This window comes from Ranitomeya imitator, chromosome 6 (genome assembly GCF_032444005.1).
Source record: "Ranitomeya imitator isolate aRanImi1 chromosome 6, aRanImi1.pri, whole genome shotgun sequence".
In the NCBI taxonomy this organism is placed as follows: domain Eukaryota; kingdom Metazoa; phylum Chordata; class Amphibia; order Anura; family Dendrobatidae; genus Ranitomeya; species Ranitomeya imitator.
Window position 1 is genome coordinate 426,760,641 of NC_091287.1, and position 21,209 is coordinate 426,781,849.

Here is a 21,209-nt window from a genome sequence, read left to right on the forward strand (position 1 = left end):
CGGTAGCTACAACACCCTTTATATTGTTATGTGCCAAGTAGTGTTGAGTGATACCATCCGATATTTGAAAGTATCGGTATCGGATGGTATCAGCCGATACCGGCAAAATATCGGATCTCGCCGATACCGATACCCGATACCAATACAAGTCAATGGAACACAAATATCGGAATGTATCCTCGATGGTTCCCAGGGTCTGAAGGAGAGGAAACTCTCCTTCAGGCCCTGGGATCCATATTATTGTAAAAAATAAAGAATAAAAATAAAAAATATGGCTATACTCACCCCTCCGAAGGACCCTGGCTGTCACCGCTGCAAGCGTCCGCCTCCGTTCCTGAGAATTGCAGAGTGAAGGACCTTTGATGATGTCACGGTCAAGTGACTGATCACCTGACTGCTCACGTGACCGCTCACCTGACCGCGACGTCATCGAAGGTCCTTCACTCACTACATTCTCAGGAACGGAGGCGGACACTTGCAGCGGTGACAGCCAGGGTTCTTCGGAGGGGTGAGTATAGCCATATTTTTTATTTTTATTCTTTATTTTTTACATTAATATGGATCCCAGGGCCTGAAGGAGAGTTTCCTCTCTTCCAGACCCTGGGAACCATACGCACCGCACACTCCGATACCGATTTCCGATATCACAAAAATATCGGAACTCGGTATCGGAATTCCGATACAGCAAATATCGGCCGATACCCGATACTTGCAGTATCGGAATGCTCAACACTAGTGCCAAGTAAAAAGTAGGAATGTGTCTCTCTGCAAACTGAATGTTTCCAAGTTATTATTGAGGGTCTCTTGCATAAAGACCACTTCCAACCTCTGTGCTGTCTATCTGTATCTGGGGTGTTCTTCTGGGCTAGTGGATCCACTGGTAACTGCCATGAATCCTATGGTTTCAGACAGGAACTATTTACCTGTTATTCTTGTCACATACGTTTCCCAGACATGGCCTGTGGAGAATAGTTTAATGACTTTGTAACCATCTGATCAATTACTTCTTTCAACATTTATGTATTATGCGTTCTTCTTGAGACTTTTTGCCATGTATGGAAAAGCTAAAATGGGTTATCCACTACTTGAACAATCCCTTCTCAATTACTACATTGATTATTAGACCAAATACTCTTATGCTTTGTGTATGACAAATCTCTGGAATGTTTAGAGATTGAATAATGTTAACTGAATTCTCATTTCACATTTACCACTTGACAACAGATGCCAATGATTGTAGATCAAGCATGGTGGATCTTATAACAGTCTTCTTTATGTGCCAGGAATCTCACTGAAGAATCGATATGGTGGCTTTTAAAGGTGTATGGACGCAGTCATTCTGGAAAGCTGTGTCTGGAGAATTTGTTGCCACTCTCATTTTTGTCTTTCTTGGTCTTGGTTCAACAGTCAACTGGGGAACAACAGATAACCCTCAACAAATAGATATAGTACAAATATCTCTGTGCTTTGGACTTGGCATTGCTACAATGGTGCACTGTTTTGGACACATAAGTGGTGGTCATATAAATCCAGCTGTAACTATTGCGCTTCTGTGCACAAGGAACATAACACTTGCCAAGGCATTATTTTACATCACCGCTCAATGTCTTGGTGCATTACTGGCAGCTGGACTACTGTATCTATTAACACCACCCAGTCTTATTGGAAACTTAGGTGTGACAATGGTAAATATGTAGTGTTTAGTTTACACGTAAATATGTCTTATATAATGAACAAGTATTTTTTGAAGTCTCCTCTTTAAAAAAAAAAAAAAAATCCTAGATTTCATATTCAAATCCAATTATCGTCAATTGATGATTTTTTCTTCAGGTGCCAAGGTTTTTTGAATGGATTTAGAAAACATCACATTACTTTTGCTGAATTGGTTCTAGTTTTTGAGATTATTCATCAATGAAAATAATGCATTCCCCTCAATGCGACTTGTGTGTGATAACAAATGCAATAGCTTTTGGTCTTGACTCTTTAACAGGGTCTTAGGCAATGAAATATCCTATATAATTATTTTGCATTTCAATTTGTAGGCTTATATTGCTATAAAAGTGACTTTTTTAAGCCAGAATTCTACTGTAATTAATTAACTATTATTAAATAACTCAAACTAGAACCAATCTAACAAAAGCAAAGTCATGGTATTAATCAGCACCATAAATTTAATATAAAACTGTTCAGACATGGTTGGCACCAAAATCACTTTACCTCAGTGTTATCCTCAGATTATATAGATTAAATGATTTGCCTATAGTTATCAAAAATGAAGTAATTTGAGCCAAATCTTGAACTCACTTCAACTCCATCACTCCCTATTTTTTTCCGCCATAATTAGGGTTGAGCGACTTTTACTTTTTTAGGGTCGAGTCAGGTTTTGCGAAACCCGACTATCTCTAAAGTCGAGTCGAGTGAAATCGGCCGATTATGGCGAAAAGTCGGGGATCGACCGAAACACGAAACCCAATGCAAAGTCAATGGGTATTTTTTTTTCTCTCTCTCGCTCTCTCTCTCTCTCTCTCTCTCTCTCTCTCTCTCTCTCCCCTCCGTCCCTGAACAGAAAAGCTGGTGTTACACATTTCAAATCGCTACAGCGCACAAGCGACAAGATGACGATAGGCGTCCACGCCCCTAAGACCTATGTCATCACTCTGCCCACGCTCCTTCATTGGCTGAAAAAATGGCGCCAAGCGCGTCATACGAAACGCGACTTTGGCGCGAAAGTCGCGTACCGCATGGCCGACCCCACACAGGGATCAGGTCGGGTTTCATGAAACCTGACTTTGCCAAAAGTCGGCGACTTTAGAAAATGAACGATCCGTTTCGCTCAACCCTAGCCATAATGATAACGATGGTGTAAATTCTACCATTGTGCCCAATATAAGCCTGAGAACAATGTATCAAATGTTGCAAGCAAAAGCAACATTTTTTTGGTCAAATTGCTTCTTTATGCATGTTCATTGATACACTTTACAGTGTTTAAATAGAGAGGGGAATCTGGTCAACAAAATGTTGCTTGGTCACATTGATTGCAACTTCTTATGTTAAAAATTATTGCAATAAAAATGTATTTGTTCTACATCTTTGCCCAGCCTAAAATATACAATTTTTTTGCAACTTTTACATAGGAATGCAATTGTAATGCCTGCTGCAGCGCAGTAGCACACAACCTCCACCAGGGGGTGCAGGTGAAGGAAAACAGGTACACTCACAGAGAAATCACAGAGGGGCAGGCTGAAGCCACTAGGTGGTGAAAGAGTAGTCAGAAAAAGCTAGGTTAGCAGCAGAGAAGAAACGAAGTACCAGTGATCACAGCAATACATGTGGTCTGAAGCAAGTCAAGAAGTCAGATCCGATCGGGAGAAGAAAAGCCAGAGATGCAAGACAGTCAGATAGGTCAGAAGATAAGCCAAGTCAAATACCAAGGGGTCACAACACGGAGAGCGAGTATTACAACTAGCGAAGTCACAGGGGAACACAGGAACAGGACTTAGATAAACAGGCAGAGGAGAAATCAGGGTATAACGGGTCAGTTGCTCAAGCCAGAGACAGGAACTATGACACTGCTTGCAGGTAACAGCTGACTTAAATAGCCAGGCAGATCCCAAAACGAGGCAAAAAAGATTAATCCCTGCATGACCATCCTGGAGAGAGAATAATCAGAAACAAACCCCGGACTGGATCATGACAGTACCCCCCTCTCAATGGGGGGCCACCGGACCCCCAGGTTTCCCTGGATACCGAGCATGAAAGGCCCAGACCAACTGATCTGCATGGACTGAGTGAGCCGGTACTCAAGACCAGTCCTCTGTACCGTAACCTTTCCAAAGGACTAGATACTGAAGTGAACGGCAGAGCATCTGAGAATCCACGATCCATTCCACCTCATACTCGGTCTGATCATCCACCAAAACAGGAGGTGGATGAGACGGAGAGTCCCCTGAGAAGCATACCCATGGTTTCAAAAGAGCCTTATGGAATACATTGGGGATCTGCAGCAATGGGGGCAGGCGAAAGGCAACAGGATTAACTACCTAAATTTTTTTTCGAAAGGTCCAATAAACTTGGGACCCAACTTAGCAGAAGGAATCCTCAACCTTATATTCTTAGTAGATAACCATACCTTATCCCCTACCTGGAATTCTGGCCCCACCAATTGTCGTTTATCAGCAAAAAAATTATACTTGCCCTGATCCTCCCCAATGTCCCTTTGGACCTCCTCCCAGACCTCCCCCAACCGATGAACTGCAACATCTGCACCAGGACACCCCGAATCCAGCCGACAAAATTCACCAAAATGGAGGTAGAAACCATAATTGCAAAAGAACGGGGAAGTACCAGTGGACTGATTTAAAATGATTATTAAATGCAAATTCTGCCAATGGTAATGAAGAGCACCAATCATCCTGACGGGATGTGGCAAGGCACCATAGAATCTGCTCCAAAGATTGCTTGGTCCTCTGTCTGACCATTGGTCTCTGGACGATAGGCTTAAGAAAAGGTCAAACTGATACCCAGCTTTTTACAAAAATCCATCCAGAACTTAGATACAAATTGTACCCCTCTATCAGAGACCACACTCACAGGCACACCATGTAATCGCACAAAATGCTCGATAAAAAGTTTCAACAAAGGTTCCACATTAGGCAGGCATGCCAATGGTACAAAAAGTGCTTGCTGAACCTATCCACCTCCACCCAGACCACAGTTTTACCATTAGAAGGAGGAAGGTCTGTGATAAAATCTATGGAAGATGGGTCCAAGGTTTATCTGGAATTGGCTATGGCAAGGTTTTAGCGTGGGCACATGTCTCACAGAAAGACACAAATACAGCGATATCGGTAGCCAATGAAGACCACCAAAACAGCGATGGCTTTGTGCATGGCTGAGATTTCTGGATGCCCACTAAGAGCTGAGTCATGGAATTCCCGGGGCACCCTTTACCGATACTGGACAGGCACAAAAACTTTTATGTTATACAGCGTGGACGGAGGGGCAAGAGACTGGGCCTCCTAAATCTCCCGCTCTAACGCCGAGAAAATTCCAGCCACAACCATCCTGTGCTGAAGAATGGAGGAAGGAAGTTGAGAAGGAGATATTGGATCCAAGCTGCGGGATAAGGCATCATCCACCTTCACATTCTTGGATCCAGGCCTAAAAGTGATGTAAAACTGAAATCGAGAAAAAAAAGCGACCACCTAGCCTCCCTCGGGGTTAAACGATTGGCCAACTCAATATAAGACAGGTTCTTGTGGCCCGTGATGACCCTGATTCGATGGACAGCCCTCTCCAAAAAATGCCTCCATTCTTCAAAAGCCAATTTAATGGCTAGTAACTCCCAGTTACCTACATCGTAATTCCTTTCCGCAGAGGGAAACGTTTTAGAAAAGAAGGCACAGGGTCTTAAATTGGTTAACATGTTGGGCCCTTGAGACAACACTGCCCCCACTCCCACCTCCGAGGTGTCCACCTCTATGATAAATGGCTTAGACAGATCAGGCTGAATCAGTACAGGGGCAGACATGAAATCTTTTAAAGAATAAAATGCCGCTAAAGCTGGAGCTGACCAACTTTTGATATCAGCCCCCTTGCGAGTTAAATCAGTGTGCGGTTTAACCACCTGTGAAAACCCCTTGATGAATTCTCTATAGTAATTGGCAAATCCCCAAAATCTCTGAAGACTAGTGATGAGCGAGTATACTCGTTGTTTGGGTGGTCTCCAAGCATTTGTGAGTGCTCAGAGATTTAGTTTTCATCGCCGCAGCTGCATGATTTGTGGCTGCTATACAGCTTGAATACATGTGGGGATTCCCTGGCAACCAGGCAACCCCCATATGTGCTCAGGCTGGCTAGCAGCTGTAAATCATGCAGCTACGTCAACAAAAACTAATTCTCCGAGCACTTACAAATACTCAGAGACCACCCGAGCGTGCTCGGGAAAACCAGAGCAACGAGTATACTCGCTCATCACTACTGAAGACCCTTGAGATGTTTGGATTGCACCCAATCAACAATAGTTTGTACCTTTCCAGGGTCCATGCAAAACCCCTCAGCAGACAAAATAAACCCCAGAAAGGACAATTCTTGCAAAAAAATGAACACTTCTCCAATTTAGCAAAGAGAGAGTTCTCCCTGAGCCTCTAGAGGACAGCACGAAGATAACCCATGTTTCATTTTATCAGCAGAATGTATAAGGATATCATCAGATACACCACCATGATGTGCCCAATGAAATCCGAGATGAGATTATATGCTTCCCTGAGATCTAACTTAGGGTACCGTCACACAGTGCCATTTCGATCGCTACGACGGTACGATTCGTGACGTTCCAGCGATATCCATACGATATCGCTGTGTCTGACACGAAGCAGCGATCAGGGATCCTGCTGAGAATCGTACGTCGTAGCAGATTGTTTGGAACATTCTTTCGTCGCTGGATCTCCCGCTGTCATCGCTAGATCAGACACCGATCTAGCGATGCGTTCGCTTGTAACCAGGGTAAACATCGGGTTACTAAGCGCAGGACCGCGCTTAGTAACCCGATGTTTACCCTGGTTACCAGCGTAAATGTAAAAAAAAAAAAACAGCACATACTTACATTCCGGTGTCCGTCAGGTCCCTTGCCGTCTGCTTCCCGCACTCAGTGACTGCCGGCCGTAAAGTGAAAGCAGAGCAGAGCGGTGACGTCACCGCTGTGCTGTGCTTTCACTTTATGGCCGGCAGTCACTGAGTGCGGGAAGCAGACGGCAAGGGACAGACACCGGAATGTAAGTATGTGCTGTTTGTTTTTTTTTACGCTGGTAACCAGGGTAAACATCGGGTTACTAAGCGTGGTCCTGCGCTTAGTAACCCGATGTTTACCCTGGTTACCCGGGGACTTCGGCATCGTTGGTCGCTGGAGAGCTGTCTGTGTGACCGCTCCCCAGCGACCACACTACGACTTACCTACGATTACGGCCAGGTCGTATCGCTGGTCGTGATCGTAGGTAAATCGTATAGTGTGACGGTACCCTTAGAGAACCACCTGACCCTGGACAATTGATTGTACAAATCAGGAATAAGTGTGTGGGGGGGTAAGTATTCCACATGCTGATCTTGTTTAATTCTCGAAAATCGAGGCATGGGCGTAAACCACCATCTTTTGTCTTCACAAAAAAGAATCCTGCCACCACAGGAGACAGAAGGGCAAATGTGTCCTTTACAAAGACTATCGGAGATATACTCCTTCATAGCCACCCGCTCAGGGACGGAGAGATTGCATAAATGGGCCTCGGGCAGTTTGGCACCAGGGACGAGATTAACAGCACAATCGAATGGGCAGTGTGGTGGTAGAACCTCAACCTCCTTTTCAGAGAATACATCCTCAAAATCCTTCAGGTACTCCTGAATACCCTCCAGACTGATGGATGGGACACACATTAAAAAGGCTATCCTTAAAACAATTAGGACCCCAATTAACAATGTTCGAGATTCCCAATCAATGATCGGACCAGTCCCGGAGGTATATTGTCCACAATAAAACTTGTAATACGTTCTTAATTACAGGACACCACCTTAAGGATGAACTCCTCAGAGATAAATTTAACAACATTCTTAGTGAGGGATGTTTTATCAATGGCTACGATATTCATGGGAGTTTCCAACCTGACTGTCCCTATCTTACATTTGGCCACCAAATCAAAGTCAATCAAGTTCAAAGATGACCCACGATCCACAAAAGCTGAAGGGGAGGAACAAGGTTATTGACACAAAGTTCTACGTCTAACAGTAATTTAAGAGACGACGACAAAGGTACATGAGAGTCTGGGCAACCTCCTTGACAGCTACCCAGACTTAGGCATTTCCCGGCACCTTGGGAGTCGGAGGACAGGACTGACAGTCCTTCTTCCAGTGTCCTGGACTACCATAGTAGAAGCAGAGTCTCCCATCACGTCGTCCTCTCCTCTCCCTTTCCTTGACGGTGGTGACACCCACCTCCATGGGTTCAGACTGAGGCATAGCATCAGGGTTACTTGGAAGCAATGGACCCTCATGCTGCATGACACCCCTTTCCCTTAGTCTTCAGTCCATCTGGACAGCCTGAATCATAGCCTCCTCTAAAGAACTAGGTGGTGGATGGAGAGCCAGATCATCCTTCAAATGATCAGACAGTCCCCTCCGGACCTGGCACCTGAGTGCAGAGTCATTCCAAGATTGGGGACCCTCCCTGATTAAGGAAATAATTATTCCCACCCGCTGATTCTCATCCCCAGAGGATCGAGGTCTAAGTGAAAACAACAATTTGCAACTCTACCTAAACGTTCGAAACTTATCCCTCTCACCAGAAAAGGTGTCAGGAAGCTTGACCAAGGGTTCGGGAAAGTGCAAGGCGACATCTAAGGAATCGCCAGATCTGCTGACAACATGGGGGTGGCACCCTACACAGTTTTAACCATCACTGTCAACTCTTTCTGTAATTGAGTATGGGACTTGGCCAGGGCCCTATTTTCCATTGACAATTCCCGCATCTTCTGCATCAAACAGGACACCTGGTCAGCCAGATTGTGCAGCGGATCCATAGTCAGGGAAAAAAAATGAATAAACCCCTCCAAATGTATTGGTCAGTTATAATGTAATGTTAGTTAGAAAAAGCCAGGTCAGCAACAGAGAGGAAATGAAATACCAGAGGTCACAGCAATACACGTGGTCAGAAACAAGCCAAAAAGTCAGAGCCGATCGGGAGCAGGAAAGCCAGAGATGCAAGCCAGTCAAACAGGTCAGAGGACAAGCCGAGTAAAATACCAAGGGGTCACAACACTGAGAGTGAGTACTACGAGCAAAGTCACAGGGGAACACAGGAATGGGACTTAGGTAAATAGGCAGAGGACAAATCAGGGTATAAGGGGTCTGCTGCTCAAGCCAGAGACAGGAACTATAGCTAACACTGCTTGCAGGTAACAGCAGACTGAAATAACCAGACAGATCCCAAAACAAAGCAAAGAAGACCATCCCTGAGAGAGAATAATCAGAAACAAACCCCGGACTGGATCATGACAGCAATATTATAAATATGTCATACTTCATGCCAAAAGATTAACTATTCCCCTTTACTCGTAATTTTTAAAGGGGATAGAGACCAGGTAGGTATTTCTGCATTCACTCTGCAGTATATGACTACATCTTGCCAAATCCCAACAGTGTGCAATATACGTTCTTTTTGCCTGCTGAAAATGACATCAAATCACCTCTTGTATGCACTTGGCATACATGCACTCATGTTCTATTTTTGTTTTGTTTAGGGCTCGTTCACACAACCATATTTTCAGTCCGAGTGCTGACCATGGAAAAAACAGACAGCACTTGGACTAATGCTATTCAATGGGGAAATATGTTTTACTGAACAAATATATGTGTAAAAAAATTGTAACATGGACTAGTTTCTTCTGTTAATCAGATGAGACTCAACCATTCAAGTCTGTAAATGCGTAAAAAAAAGGATGCAACAGTACACCATCTGACTTTTACACATACATTACAATTCTGTAGCATAGGAAACTGTAGATGGTTTTATAAATGATTGCATAAATTGCTAAAAATGGATTGCATACCGACTGCACACAAATTGCACATGGAAAAGTGAGAAAAAACATCTTCCCACTTTTCTGGATGACTGATTTTTTTATACTCTCATATGAACCTACCCTAAATTTTCCTGTTCCATTGACAGAGGCAATAAGAGAAGCTAGTGCTATTTCTCTGCAAACATGCATAACACATATGAATGATCATGTTACGACTGCTCCAGCACTCCACAGTGCAGAATCCAGACAGTGTGCATGTTTCACAACGTTAGGATTTGTCAAAATGCAATTAGAGATGGAACAGTCAACAAACAAAGGTATATGGTCCAGGTGAATCCCCAGATTAAATATAGAAATCTTCATTATAGATCCATTAACTCCTTCTCAACGTAAGACACTAATACATCATTTGTCGAATCCCTGTTTTTGATGGAGGAGCAGAACCCACATCTTTCCTGGGAGATGAGAGATGTGTTTACCGCAATGATCGGCTTGTAAGATCTAGATTATAAGAGTATATGACACAGCTGTGTGCTATTCAATGTTTTATTAGATAGCACTCGTCTGAATGTTATACTATGGGGCAGTGCAGATCTACGATTATTTTCTAATGCCAATTCGGCATGAGAAAACAATCGCTGAATGTTGCGAGTGGCTCCGATATTTGGATTACGCACACCCATACAAGTCTATGGGTGCGTGTGAAGCATAGGACTGTGCTCGGATGTCAATGGAGAAGATGGAGAAAATAAATTCTCCATTTTCTCTGCACCTGTGTTTCGATTCTCTCATGCGAGAGAATTGGATGACACTCAGACGACACTCTGCCCAGACTTTGACAGGAACTTAAAAAAAACAGGAAAAGTAAGTAGACAATGAAAATAAAGAAATTCTATTTTCTTCGCCTTTAAAAATAAAGAAATAAACCCTCCCCCCCACATATTTGGTATTCCTGTGTCTGTAAGATTCTGATCCATCGAAATATAGAAAAAAAAAAATCAAAATATCAAATTATAAAATCAAAATAATAATTGATATCAGTTTTACTGAATCGGTCCCAAAATCTGTAAACACAAAGTGATTGCCCCCCACCCCCTTTAAAACATAAATTAACTGTGGTTTATAACATCTTTGGGAGGCTGATTTCAAATTCCCAAGCCAAGCGCAGGCCTGATAACTACGACACCTGTTCTAAATCAGGAAATGACTTAAATAGGACCTGCCTTACAAAGTGAAGTATACCAAAAGATCCTCAAAAGCTAGACATCATGCCGCAATCCAAAGAAATTCTGGAACAAATAAAAAACAAAAAAATTGATGAGGTCTATCAGTCTGGAAAAGTTTGTAAAGATATTTCTCAGGCTTTGGGACTCCAGCAAACCGCATTGATAGCCATTATCCACAAATGGCCGAAAACATGGAACAGTGGTAAACATTCCCAAGAGTGGCTGGCAGACCAAAATGACCCCAAGAGCACTGCAATGACTCATACAAGAGGTTACAAAAGACCCCACAACAACATCCAAAGAACTGCAGGCCTCATAAATAACACCAAACAAACAAAAATTTGATAATGAACAACAATCAAATATGATTAAGAAACCACATAATGTGAACAATACTATGAAAAATTTAGAAATTAAAAAAGTTAAAACTAAATGTGAGATATACTATATAAACCGCTGTCCCTGCCGCTGCTCAGCGGGAATCTCAAGCCATCTCAAGCCATGTCCTCTGCGGTCTCCCATTCTTCCTCAGAGCATCCTGCTCAGCAGAGACATCGGTCCAGGTGTCTTGCTCAGGCAAATGCTGTGCGTTTGGTTGCTGCTGCCATCCCAGGTCCAGCTATAGTTACCAGCATTAGTCAGCGGCGAGCAGACGCTCCTGGGACCAAGTCCTGCTTTTTGCCTCCTGAGCATGCTCGTGAGATGACCACTCATTTGTGGTTGGAGGTCACATGCCCAGGTCCTCAAGCAGCTCAGATTGGTTTATTAGCAAGGTCCCGGAAGGTTGCGGTTAATCAAGGGATCGCACGGCCACACGCTAGTATATCCGTAATCGTGGTGTTGAGGATGCATGTATGTTACTGGTGCAAGCTTCTAATTATCCCCTTCCCTCGTGTTGTGTTTGAGTCAGGGTGATTGGAGCAAATACAGTGCCAAGCAGTGCATTGCCAGCATCGAGCATGATAACCAGCGTCTATTAGTGGCATTCACCAGGGTGAGGCCGTGCACAATCAGTGCGCTTAATTTCCTAGTCAGAGTGGTTAGTGGCATTCACCATTGCGACGCTGCATGCCCTATGTATTCTCTCATAGGGGTGGAGCCGCATATTCATTTCTGTAATGGGCGGCCCCACGTGACCGCATACAGGAGAAGCTGCGGCCAGGACAGGACACTGCGAGGGAGCCGGTTGAGTATAACAGCGGGCGGGCGCACAGGGGGTGGGAGGGGGGTGGGGACAGGGATCTTTATTTTAAACACGAGAAACAAAAAAAAAGGATTTTTCATATCTTCTCTACAGCAAACGCTGTTGCAGAGAAGATATGAATCGCGGCTTCAGCACCAGATGCAGGGGACAGCGCTTATCTCTAGCGCTGTCTCCTGCACTGTGTGTGTGGTACCCAGTCGGCACACGTGTGCCGCACGTGTGCCACACTGATGTGCCACAGAAACGCATGGGCACACGGACACGGATAATTCCGGTACCGATTTTTCCGGTACCGGAATTATCTGGACGTGTGGGACTGCCCTAAAGCTGCTTTAAGAGTTTTTGAAGCATCTTAGAAGAGTTTTTTCTGTAGCAGTTTTTGAAACATTTTGATAGGACAGTGTTTAGTTTGGAGGGGATTCCATTAGGAGTCGCTTCAAAGAAATAACATGTATTTTTTTTCCCATCACTCATTTTCCAAAACCTAAAGCAGAAAAAAATGCTCAAAAGACTTAGGCCACATTCACATGTTCAGTATTGAGTCAGTATATAACATCAGTATTTTTAAGCCAAAACCAGGAGTGAATGAAAAATGTAGGGAAGTGGTTCAAGTGTTTCAATTATACTTTTCCATTGGTTTTTCCGCTCCTGATTTTAGCTTAAAAATATTGATGTAAAATACTGACCAAAAAACTAAATTTGTGAACTAAGCCTTAACATACGAATTGATAATTGTTTTTTTAAATGAATAGTAAGAGTCTTTGAAGAATTTTTTTGCAATTTTTCAGGCGCTTTTTGGAGTGAACCCTTCCAATAAACTCCTCAGAAAAAAATGTGTGCACATATCCTTATTCTATCTCTGTGTTATGTTAAAAAAAACTGGGAAAATGAATACAGGGATATATATGTAGACCATGTTCCTGCACGGTCAGACACGGCCATTACCCAGTAAACAGCAGGGGCACATTTATAAGATTATCTCAGCACAGGAACATTTTTTAACACATACAATTGTGGAAATTACTATTATTCTAAGAGCTATTGATTAAAAAGTACTTTATTCATGGAAAAAACCCTTCAATGAGGAAACCACATTCAAGTGATCTGCTGCTTTGACATAGGTGTACTTACTTGTAGGTGTTTTCATCATTTCAAATATTTTTTTTTATGTTTGCAATATTTTGACCTTATTCTTTTTCTCATCAGATAAATGAAAGGCTATCCACTGGTCATGGACTCTTAATTGAAATTATCATTACATTCCAGTTGGTTTTTACTATTTGTGCAAGTTGTGATCCCAAGAACAAGGATAAATGTTCAGCACTTGCAATTGGGATTTCTGTTATAATTGGACATTTATTTGCAGTAAGTTGTATTATTTTTTTTTTTTAATCTGGAATTACATATATAGTGTTAATCCACTTAAAAGAACTGGAGATGTAATCATTTCATGTGTAATTCTAGAGAGAGATTTTCCAGCTCCAAAGTTCGGGTCCACATTAATTTTAATGGCGTTCGGGTTTAGGTCCAGGTACCCGAACTGAACTTTGGACTAAAGGTTGGTCAGATACCAGAACCCTAACTTCCACAGGTCTGCTCATCCCTATTATTAGTGACACTTGTTTTATACATTTTGGGTATGTGTACATGTTCAAGAATTTTCTGCTGCAAATCCTGATGCACTGGCAGAAAAAACACTGTGTAAAGTGCATGCTTTTTTGCTGTGTTTTTATATGCGTTTTGTGGCAGAATTTTCCCACTAATTAGTGCGAGTTAAATCCAAATTAAAATAGCTTAAAAATTTGACATGATGCAACAAAAAAAGAAGAAAAAAAAATAATGGATGTGTTCAAGGGACTCCATGAATCCTATTCACTTTGTTTGTACTTGAAATTGTTCTGGTTTTGTGATAAAACTGCATAGAAAAAATATGACAAAAACACAACGTATGCGCATAAGTGTGGTTTATCATTCATATTTTGTAACTTTTTTTTTTTCAAAAACAAAAATTACTTACTTACAGATTACTTCAAACAATATAGTTAAATATTGAACATGAAGAAGCATTTTAGTTTTTGGCTATTTTCTAATATTTCCTAGACCTCTGGATATATTTGGCAAAACTTAGCCTGATCTAAATATGTTCTTTTAAAAATTAGTTTTCAAAAGAATTTTTAAATAAAGAAGAACGCATCTTTAAAATTTTAATAATATAAAAATACTATCTAAAATACTTGTAAAAATTGCTATTGAAAATATGTAGAGGCAAATTCATCAGGTTTTGGCAGAAATCTGGTGTAAAACAGTTTGAGATATTGTATAAAAAAAAAGGTTGGGGCCACTCATAGCTGCGTACAAATTGTGTGAGTTTTTGTGTTTTTATGCTGGCTCTTTTTTTTAAGTGGTCAGGGCTAGCTCAAAATGGCGGTGCTTAGCAGAGAGGAGCATGGTTTACTTCAGACAACAAATATAGTCATAGTGTACACAGAAATTGCTGTAAATTCCAACAGATGCTTTCTAGTATTATAATGATGAATACAATATAGGTGTGTATCTCCCGAGCACTGGTTAGACTGCCAGATCGAAACAGGGGACATTCACAATGCCAATTATTGTAACTAGTATCCTCCAGAATACAGCCAGATGGTACAGTAATGGGGTGGCTGTCATGTGTCTGAAGCTCTTTCCACCTAGATTGGGCTAATGGCCTTGCCATTGGGAAATGAAATTGTAAAGCACTTAACTATCGCAGTTGGTAGAGCTTTGGACACATGCAGCCAACCATAACAAATGGATATACCCAAATTTTTATTGTGAGTCTCTCTTAATGTTGGTTGTTCTTTCAGATAAACTACACTGGAGCGAGCATGAACCCAGCAAGATCCCTTGGCCCAGCTGTTATTACATGGAAGTGGGACAACCATTGGGTAACTTTTTACATCCCTCTAACATAAATAGTTATTATAAAATGTCCTTTTACACGACTGTCACAAACACAACCTTAGATCCAAACACGACTGTCACAAACACGACCTTCGATCCAAACACAGCAGTGGACTCATATCCCTCACTCCCAGAGGGAGTCCCTCACTCCCAGAGGAGTGAGGGATATGAGTCCACCGCTGTGTTTGGATCTAAGGTCGTGTTTGTGACAGTATCCAGGCGGTTGAGATTATTTCAATATGTGCAATATGCCAAACATACAGTGGGGCAAAAAAGTATTTAGTCAGTCAGCAATAGTGCAAGTTCCACCACTTAAAAAGATTAGAGGCGTCTGTAATTTACATCATAGGTAGACCTCAACTATGGGAGACAAACTGAGAAAAAAAAATCCAGAAAATCACATTGTCTGTTTTTTTAACAATTTATTTGAATATTATGGTGGAAAATAAGTATTTGGTCAGAAACAAACAATCAAGATTTCTGGCTCTCACAGACCTGTAACTTCTTCTTTAAGAGTCTCCTCTTTCCTCCACTCATTACCTGTAGTAATGGCACCTGTTTAAACTTGTTATCAGTATAAAAAGACACCTGTGCACACCCTCAAACAGTCTGACTCCAAAATCCACTATGGTGAAGACCAAAGAGCTGTCAAAGGACACCAGAAACAAAATTGTAGCCCTGCACCAGGCTGGGAAGACTGAATCTGCAATAGCCAACCAGCTTGGAGTGAAGAAATCAACAGTGGGAGCAATAATTAGAAAATGGAAGACATACAAGACCACTGATAATCTCCCTCGATCTGGGGCTCCACGCAAAATCCCACCCCGTGGGGTCAGAATGATCACAAGAACGGTGAGCAAAAATCCCAGAACCACGCGGGGGGACCTAGTGAATGAACTGCAGAGAGCTGGGACCAATGTAACAAGGCCTACCATAAGTAACACACTACGCCACCATGGACTCAGATCCTGCAGTGCCAGATGTGTCCCACTGCTTAAGCCAGTACATGTCCGGGCCCGTCTGAAGTTTGCTAGAGAGCATTTGGATGATCCAGAGGAGTTTTGGGAGAATGTCCTATGGTCTGATGAAACCAAACTGGAACTGTTTGGTAGAAACACAACTTGTCGTGTTTGGAGGAAAAAGAATACTGAGTTGCATCCATCAAACACCATACCTACTGTAAAGCATGGTGGTGGAAACATCATGCTTTGGGGCTGTTTCTCTGCAAAGGGGCCAGGACGACTGATCCGGGTACATGAAAGAATGAATGGGGCCATGTATCGTGAGATTTTGAGTGCAAACCTCCTTCCATCAGCAAGGGCATTGCAGATGAAACGTGGCTGGGTCTTTCAACATGACAATGATCCAAAGCACACCGCCAGGGCAATGAAGGAGTGGCTTCGTAAGAAGCATTTCAAGGTCCTGGAGTGGCCTAGCCAGTCTCCAGATCTCAACCCTATAGAAAACCTTTGGAGGGAGTTGAAAGTCCGTGTTGCCAAGCGAAAAGCCAAAAACATCACTGCTCTAGAGGAGATCTGCATGGAGGAATGGGCCAACATACCAACAACAGTGTGTGGCAACCTTGTGAAGACTTACAGAAAACGTTTGACCTCTGTCATTGCCAACAAAGGATATATTACAAAGTATTGAGATGAAATTTTGTTTCTGACCAAATACTTATTTTCCACCATAATATGCAAATAAATTGTTAAAAAAACAGACAATGTGATTTTCTGGATTTTTTTTTCTCAGTTTGTCTCCCATAGTTGAGATCTACCTATGATGTAAATTACAGACGCCTCTCATCTTTTTAAGTGGTGGAACTTGCACTATTGCTGACTGACTAAATACTTTTTTGCCCCACTGTATATGTTGCGTCAATCCCCTTATAACTCAATGAGTAGGTGAAAAGGTTTGTATTAAAGGTCCATTATGATTGTGAGTGTTTGCATCAATAAGAGGTAATACCTAGGGATTGATATTTTTTACACTGTTGACCTCTGAAAATCTGCTATATACTAGTCCTTTTGGACGTATAGGTTCAGTGAAGGTCTTATGTGTGGCAAATATCCAGACCTAATAGATGTTATTTGGGTTCTGGTATATGGTCAGACCCACTGTTCTGATATGATGCTCTATATATGAAATCTGTATCCTATTGAGGGTTAATACAGTGGGTGTTTTATGACAAGTAGAGTTATATGGAGGATGCGCTGACCAGGCATGACCATAATTGGGGACTGTTAAAAAGATTTGTTTCCGCAGTGAAGTTATACACACACCGTATACCAAAAACTAAAATTTGGGGGTAGTGTGGTAGTATAATCAAGTAGCGGTTTATCTCTATCTATAGGGAACTTTGACAATGATTACCCTATAGGGTCAAGTGCACCCCATAAGTCTTTTTAGTGTTGTCTGATTCTTGCGCCTTGCACTTTTGTTTTTGTTTTGTGTGTTGTTCTTATACCCTGAAAAGAGGTTTTAGTAAATTTAATTAAAGGTTATATCTTAATCCAGTACACAAATACAATATGAAATATGAAAGCAGCCTTACTTTCAATGTGCAACAACCGTGCTCCTTGTTGCAGATTCGTCACTTCTGATTACAGCCGTTAAAAAAACACATTGTCTCTATGACTCGTTTCAGGGAGGGTCCAGAGGGAAATAGTAGAAAAAAATATAGCAGTTAAGGTAGTGTTGGAAGGATAGGGGATTTTTTATTAAAGTATAGTAGAATAAACTTTAGATTATGACATTAAGTAAATAGGCATTTAGGAGTAAAATAAATTTTAGTCTTGGACCTTTAATGAAAAATGTAGAGGCAAAAAACCTGAGGGCACTACTAATGATTAATACAGTTAGGTCCATATATATTTGGACAGAGACAACATTTTTCTAATTTTGGTTATAGACATTACCACAATAAATTTTAAACAAAACAATTCAGATGCAGTTGAAGTTCAGACTTTCAGCTTTCTTTTGAGGGTATCCACATTAAAATTGGATGAAGGGTTTAGGAGTTTAGAAAAATGTTGTCTCTGTCCAAATAAATATGGACCTAACTGTATATGGGATCACCAACCACCACACGCTAAAAAATATATGTGTGACCAAGGAGAAGAAAGTAGCGTGTAAAGGTAAGGATCACTGTTATATAGGGGTAAGAATATTTATTTACACAGTAACCTTAACAACATCATGCACTGGTAATGCCAGATTGTCTCTTACACCTGCTTCCGATATCGGAAAGTATCGGTATCGGTTTGGATCGGCCGATATTCAAAAAATATCGGATATCGCCGATACCGATACCCGATCCCAATGCAAGTCAATGGGACCAAAATATCGGAATTAAAATAAACCCTTTCTTTCCTTGTAGGTTCATTCTACATGAAGGAAAACAACTAAGAATAATGTAGGATGTATTGGGGGAGGTGGCGGAGACATTAAAGGCAATGAGGATTAGCCCAATCAAATAGAATAGCATGATTTTTTTTTTTAAAGACGTTCGGATTGAAAAAGATATTGACTATGTAAATTTTTTTTTATTTTGTCAGATATTGTATTCCACGACCTTCCCCTTCTTTTTTTTCCTTTTCCCACACTTTCATCTTCATCATCATCAGCATCTTTGACATCAACTTCTTCACCTTATTCATCTTCTTCTTCATCTTCTACCTATTTTTTTTTTTTATTACATTCTTCATATTCATTTTATTCAACTATTATTATTCTTCCTATTCTACATATTCTTTTTATTCCACTGTTATTATTCTTCCTATTCTACTTCTTCATCATATTCTCATTTGTGACAGGCATTCCCGTAGTTGTTATCTATAAAAGTTTGAAGATTACACTTTCCGTTCTGCCAGTCACAAAAGTTACATTTGTCCGCGTTCAGTTTGGCCTGCAGCATCAGGCTTTATCCAGGGGCACCACGAGGAGGAACGGACTCACCCCCATACACTGCTTAGTCTTCTTCTGCATATAATTTAGATAATATCTTTTGCTCTGATATTAAGTGTTATGCTTAATGTTCTTCTGCTCTTTGTTCTGCAGCCTCTTGTTCTTCTGCTTCTCGGTCTTCCATGTCGTCGTCTCCAGGGTCGTCGTCTTCAGTGTCGTCATCTCCGCCGTCGTCGTCTCCGCCGTCGTCGTCTCCGCCGTCGTCGTCTCCGCCGTCGTCGTCGTCGTCGTCTCCGCCGTCGTCGTCGTCGTCATCGGGGTGGTCTTCCGGGTCGTCGTCGTAGTCGTCATCGGGGTGGTCTTCCGGGTCGTCGACTTTAGGGTCTTAAACTTGGAAATGTAGCAGAAGGTACAAGAAGGCTGAGAAAATGCCAAGAACCAGCTGATGGAACTGGAACTCGGATGGCTACCCGAAGGTTCAAGAGCCTATGGAACTACCGAGGACCAGCTGACGTTACTGGAACCCGGTTACTAAGCAGGAGGTACCCGTGCTAAAAAGCACTACCAAGGACCGCCTGACGTTGGCGGAACTCGGATACCCAGAAGGAGGCACCTAAGCCAAAGGCTCTGCCCGGAACCAGCTGACGTTACTGGAACCAGGATGGGGAGCAGAAGGTACAAGAGCAAAAGACACTGCCGAGAACCAGCTGACGGTACTGGAACCCGGATGGGTAGCCGAAGGTCCAAGAGCCAATGGAACTACCGAGGACCAGCTGACGTTACTGGAACCCGGTTACTAAGCAGGAGGTACCCGTGCCTGAAAGCACTACCAAGGACCACCTGACGTTGGTGGAACTTGGATACCCAGAAGGAGGCACCTAAGCCAAAGGCTCTGCCCGGAACCAGCTGACGTTACTGGAACCAGGATGGGGAGCAGAAGGTACAAGAGCAAAAGACACTGCCTAGAACCAGCTGACGGTGCTGGAACCAGGTGGTGGACCCGAAGGCCCACAGGAGAGGAGAGAACAGCTAGGCCGCGAGGCAGCCGCAGTTACCGAACCCCAACAGTCCTACAGGGGGAGCTGGGCCTACTGGCACTACAGAACCAGCCTTGACTACCAGTTCACGCAGCCCACATAGGAAGCTCCTAAACTGGAGGCACCCTGGAGTTGGCTAACTCGACCGCACCACGACGGGGCAAGCATAGGCGTCTCAGTGAAGTTGACACAACCCGGAAACAGCTGACGGTGCTGAAACCAGGCTTGGCACGAGGGAGTACCTGTGACAAGAACACTGCCGAGAACCAGCTGGCGGTGCTGGAACCCGGATGCGTTGCCCCAGTGTGCAAGAGCCAATGGCACGACCGAGGACCAGCTGACGGTGCTGGAACCCGGTTACTAAGCTGTAGGTGCCCGCGCTTAAAAGCACTACCAAGGACCGCCTGGCGTTGGCGGAACTCGGATACCCAGGAAGAGGCACCTAAGCCAAAGGCTCGGCCCGGAAACAGCTGACGGTGCTGGAACCAGGTGGTGGACCCGAAGGCCCACAGGAGAGGAGAGAACAGCTAGGCCGCGAGGCAGCCGCAGTTACCGAACCCCAACAGTCCTACAGGGGGAGCTGGGCCTACTGGCACTACAGAACCAGCCTTGACTACCAGTTCACGCAGCCCACATAGGAAGCTCCTAAACTGGAGGCACCCTGGAGTTGGCTAACTCGACCGCACCACGACGGGGCAAGCATAGGCGTCTCAGTGAAGTTGACACAACCCGGAAACAGCTGACGGTGCTGAAACCAGGCTTGGCACGAGGGAGTACCTGTGACAAGAACACTGCCGAGAACCAGCTGGCGGTGCTGGAACCCGGATGCGTTGCCCCAGTGTGCAAGAGCCAATGGCACGACCGAGGACCAGCTGACGGTGCTGGAACCCGGTTACTAAGCTGTAGGTGCCCGCGCTTAAAAGCACTACCAAGGACCGCCTGGCGTTGGCGGAACTCGGATACCCAGGAGGAGGCACCTAAGCCAAAGGCTCGGCCCGGAACCAGCTGACGGTGCTGGAACCAGGTGGTGGACCCGAAGGTCCACAGGAGAGGAGAGAACAGCTAGGCCGCGAGGCAGCCGCAGTTACCGAACCCCAACAGTCCTACAGGGGGAGCTGGGCCTACTGGCACTACAGAACCAGCCTTGACTACCAGTTCACGCAGCCCACATAGGAAGCTCCTAAACTGGAGGCACCCTGGAGTTGGCTAACTCGACCGCACCACGACGGGGCAAGCATAGGCGTCTCAGTGAAGTTGACACAACCCGGAAACAGCTGACGGTGCTGAAACCAGGCTTGGCACGAGGGAGTACCTGTGACAAGAACAC

The 21,209-nt window shown here is 43.4% G+C and overlaps 1 protein-coding gene across 1 annotated transcript in view; it reads left to right on the forward strand.

Moving 5' to 3' along the window:
- Positions 1–1,304: 1,304 nt before the first annotated feature.
- LOC138641441 (aquaporin-4-like) overlaps positions 1,305–21,209 on the forward strand; it is a 39,014-nt gene continuing 19,109 nt past the window's right edge. The window contains exons 1-3 of the mRNA XM_069728960.1: positions 1,305–1,685; positions 13,203–13,361; positions 14,843–14,923. Coding sequence (XP_069585061.1) covers positions 1,305–1,685; positions 13,203–13,361; positions 14,843–14,923 — 621 coding nt within the window. The remainder of the gene's footprint in view (positions 1,686–13,202; positions 13,362–14,842; positions 14,924–21,209) is intronic.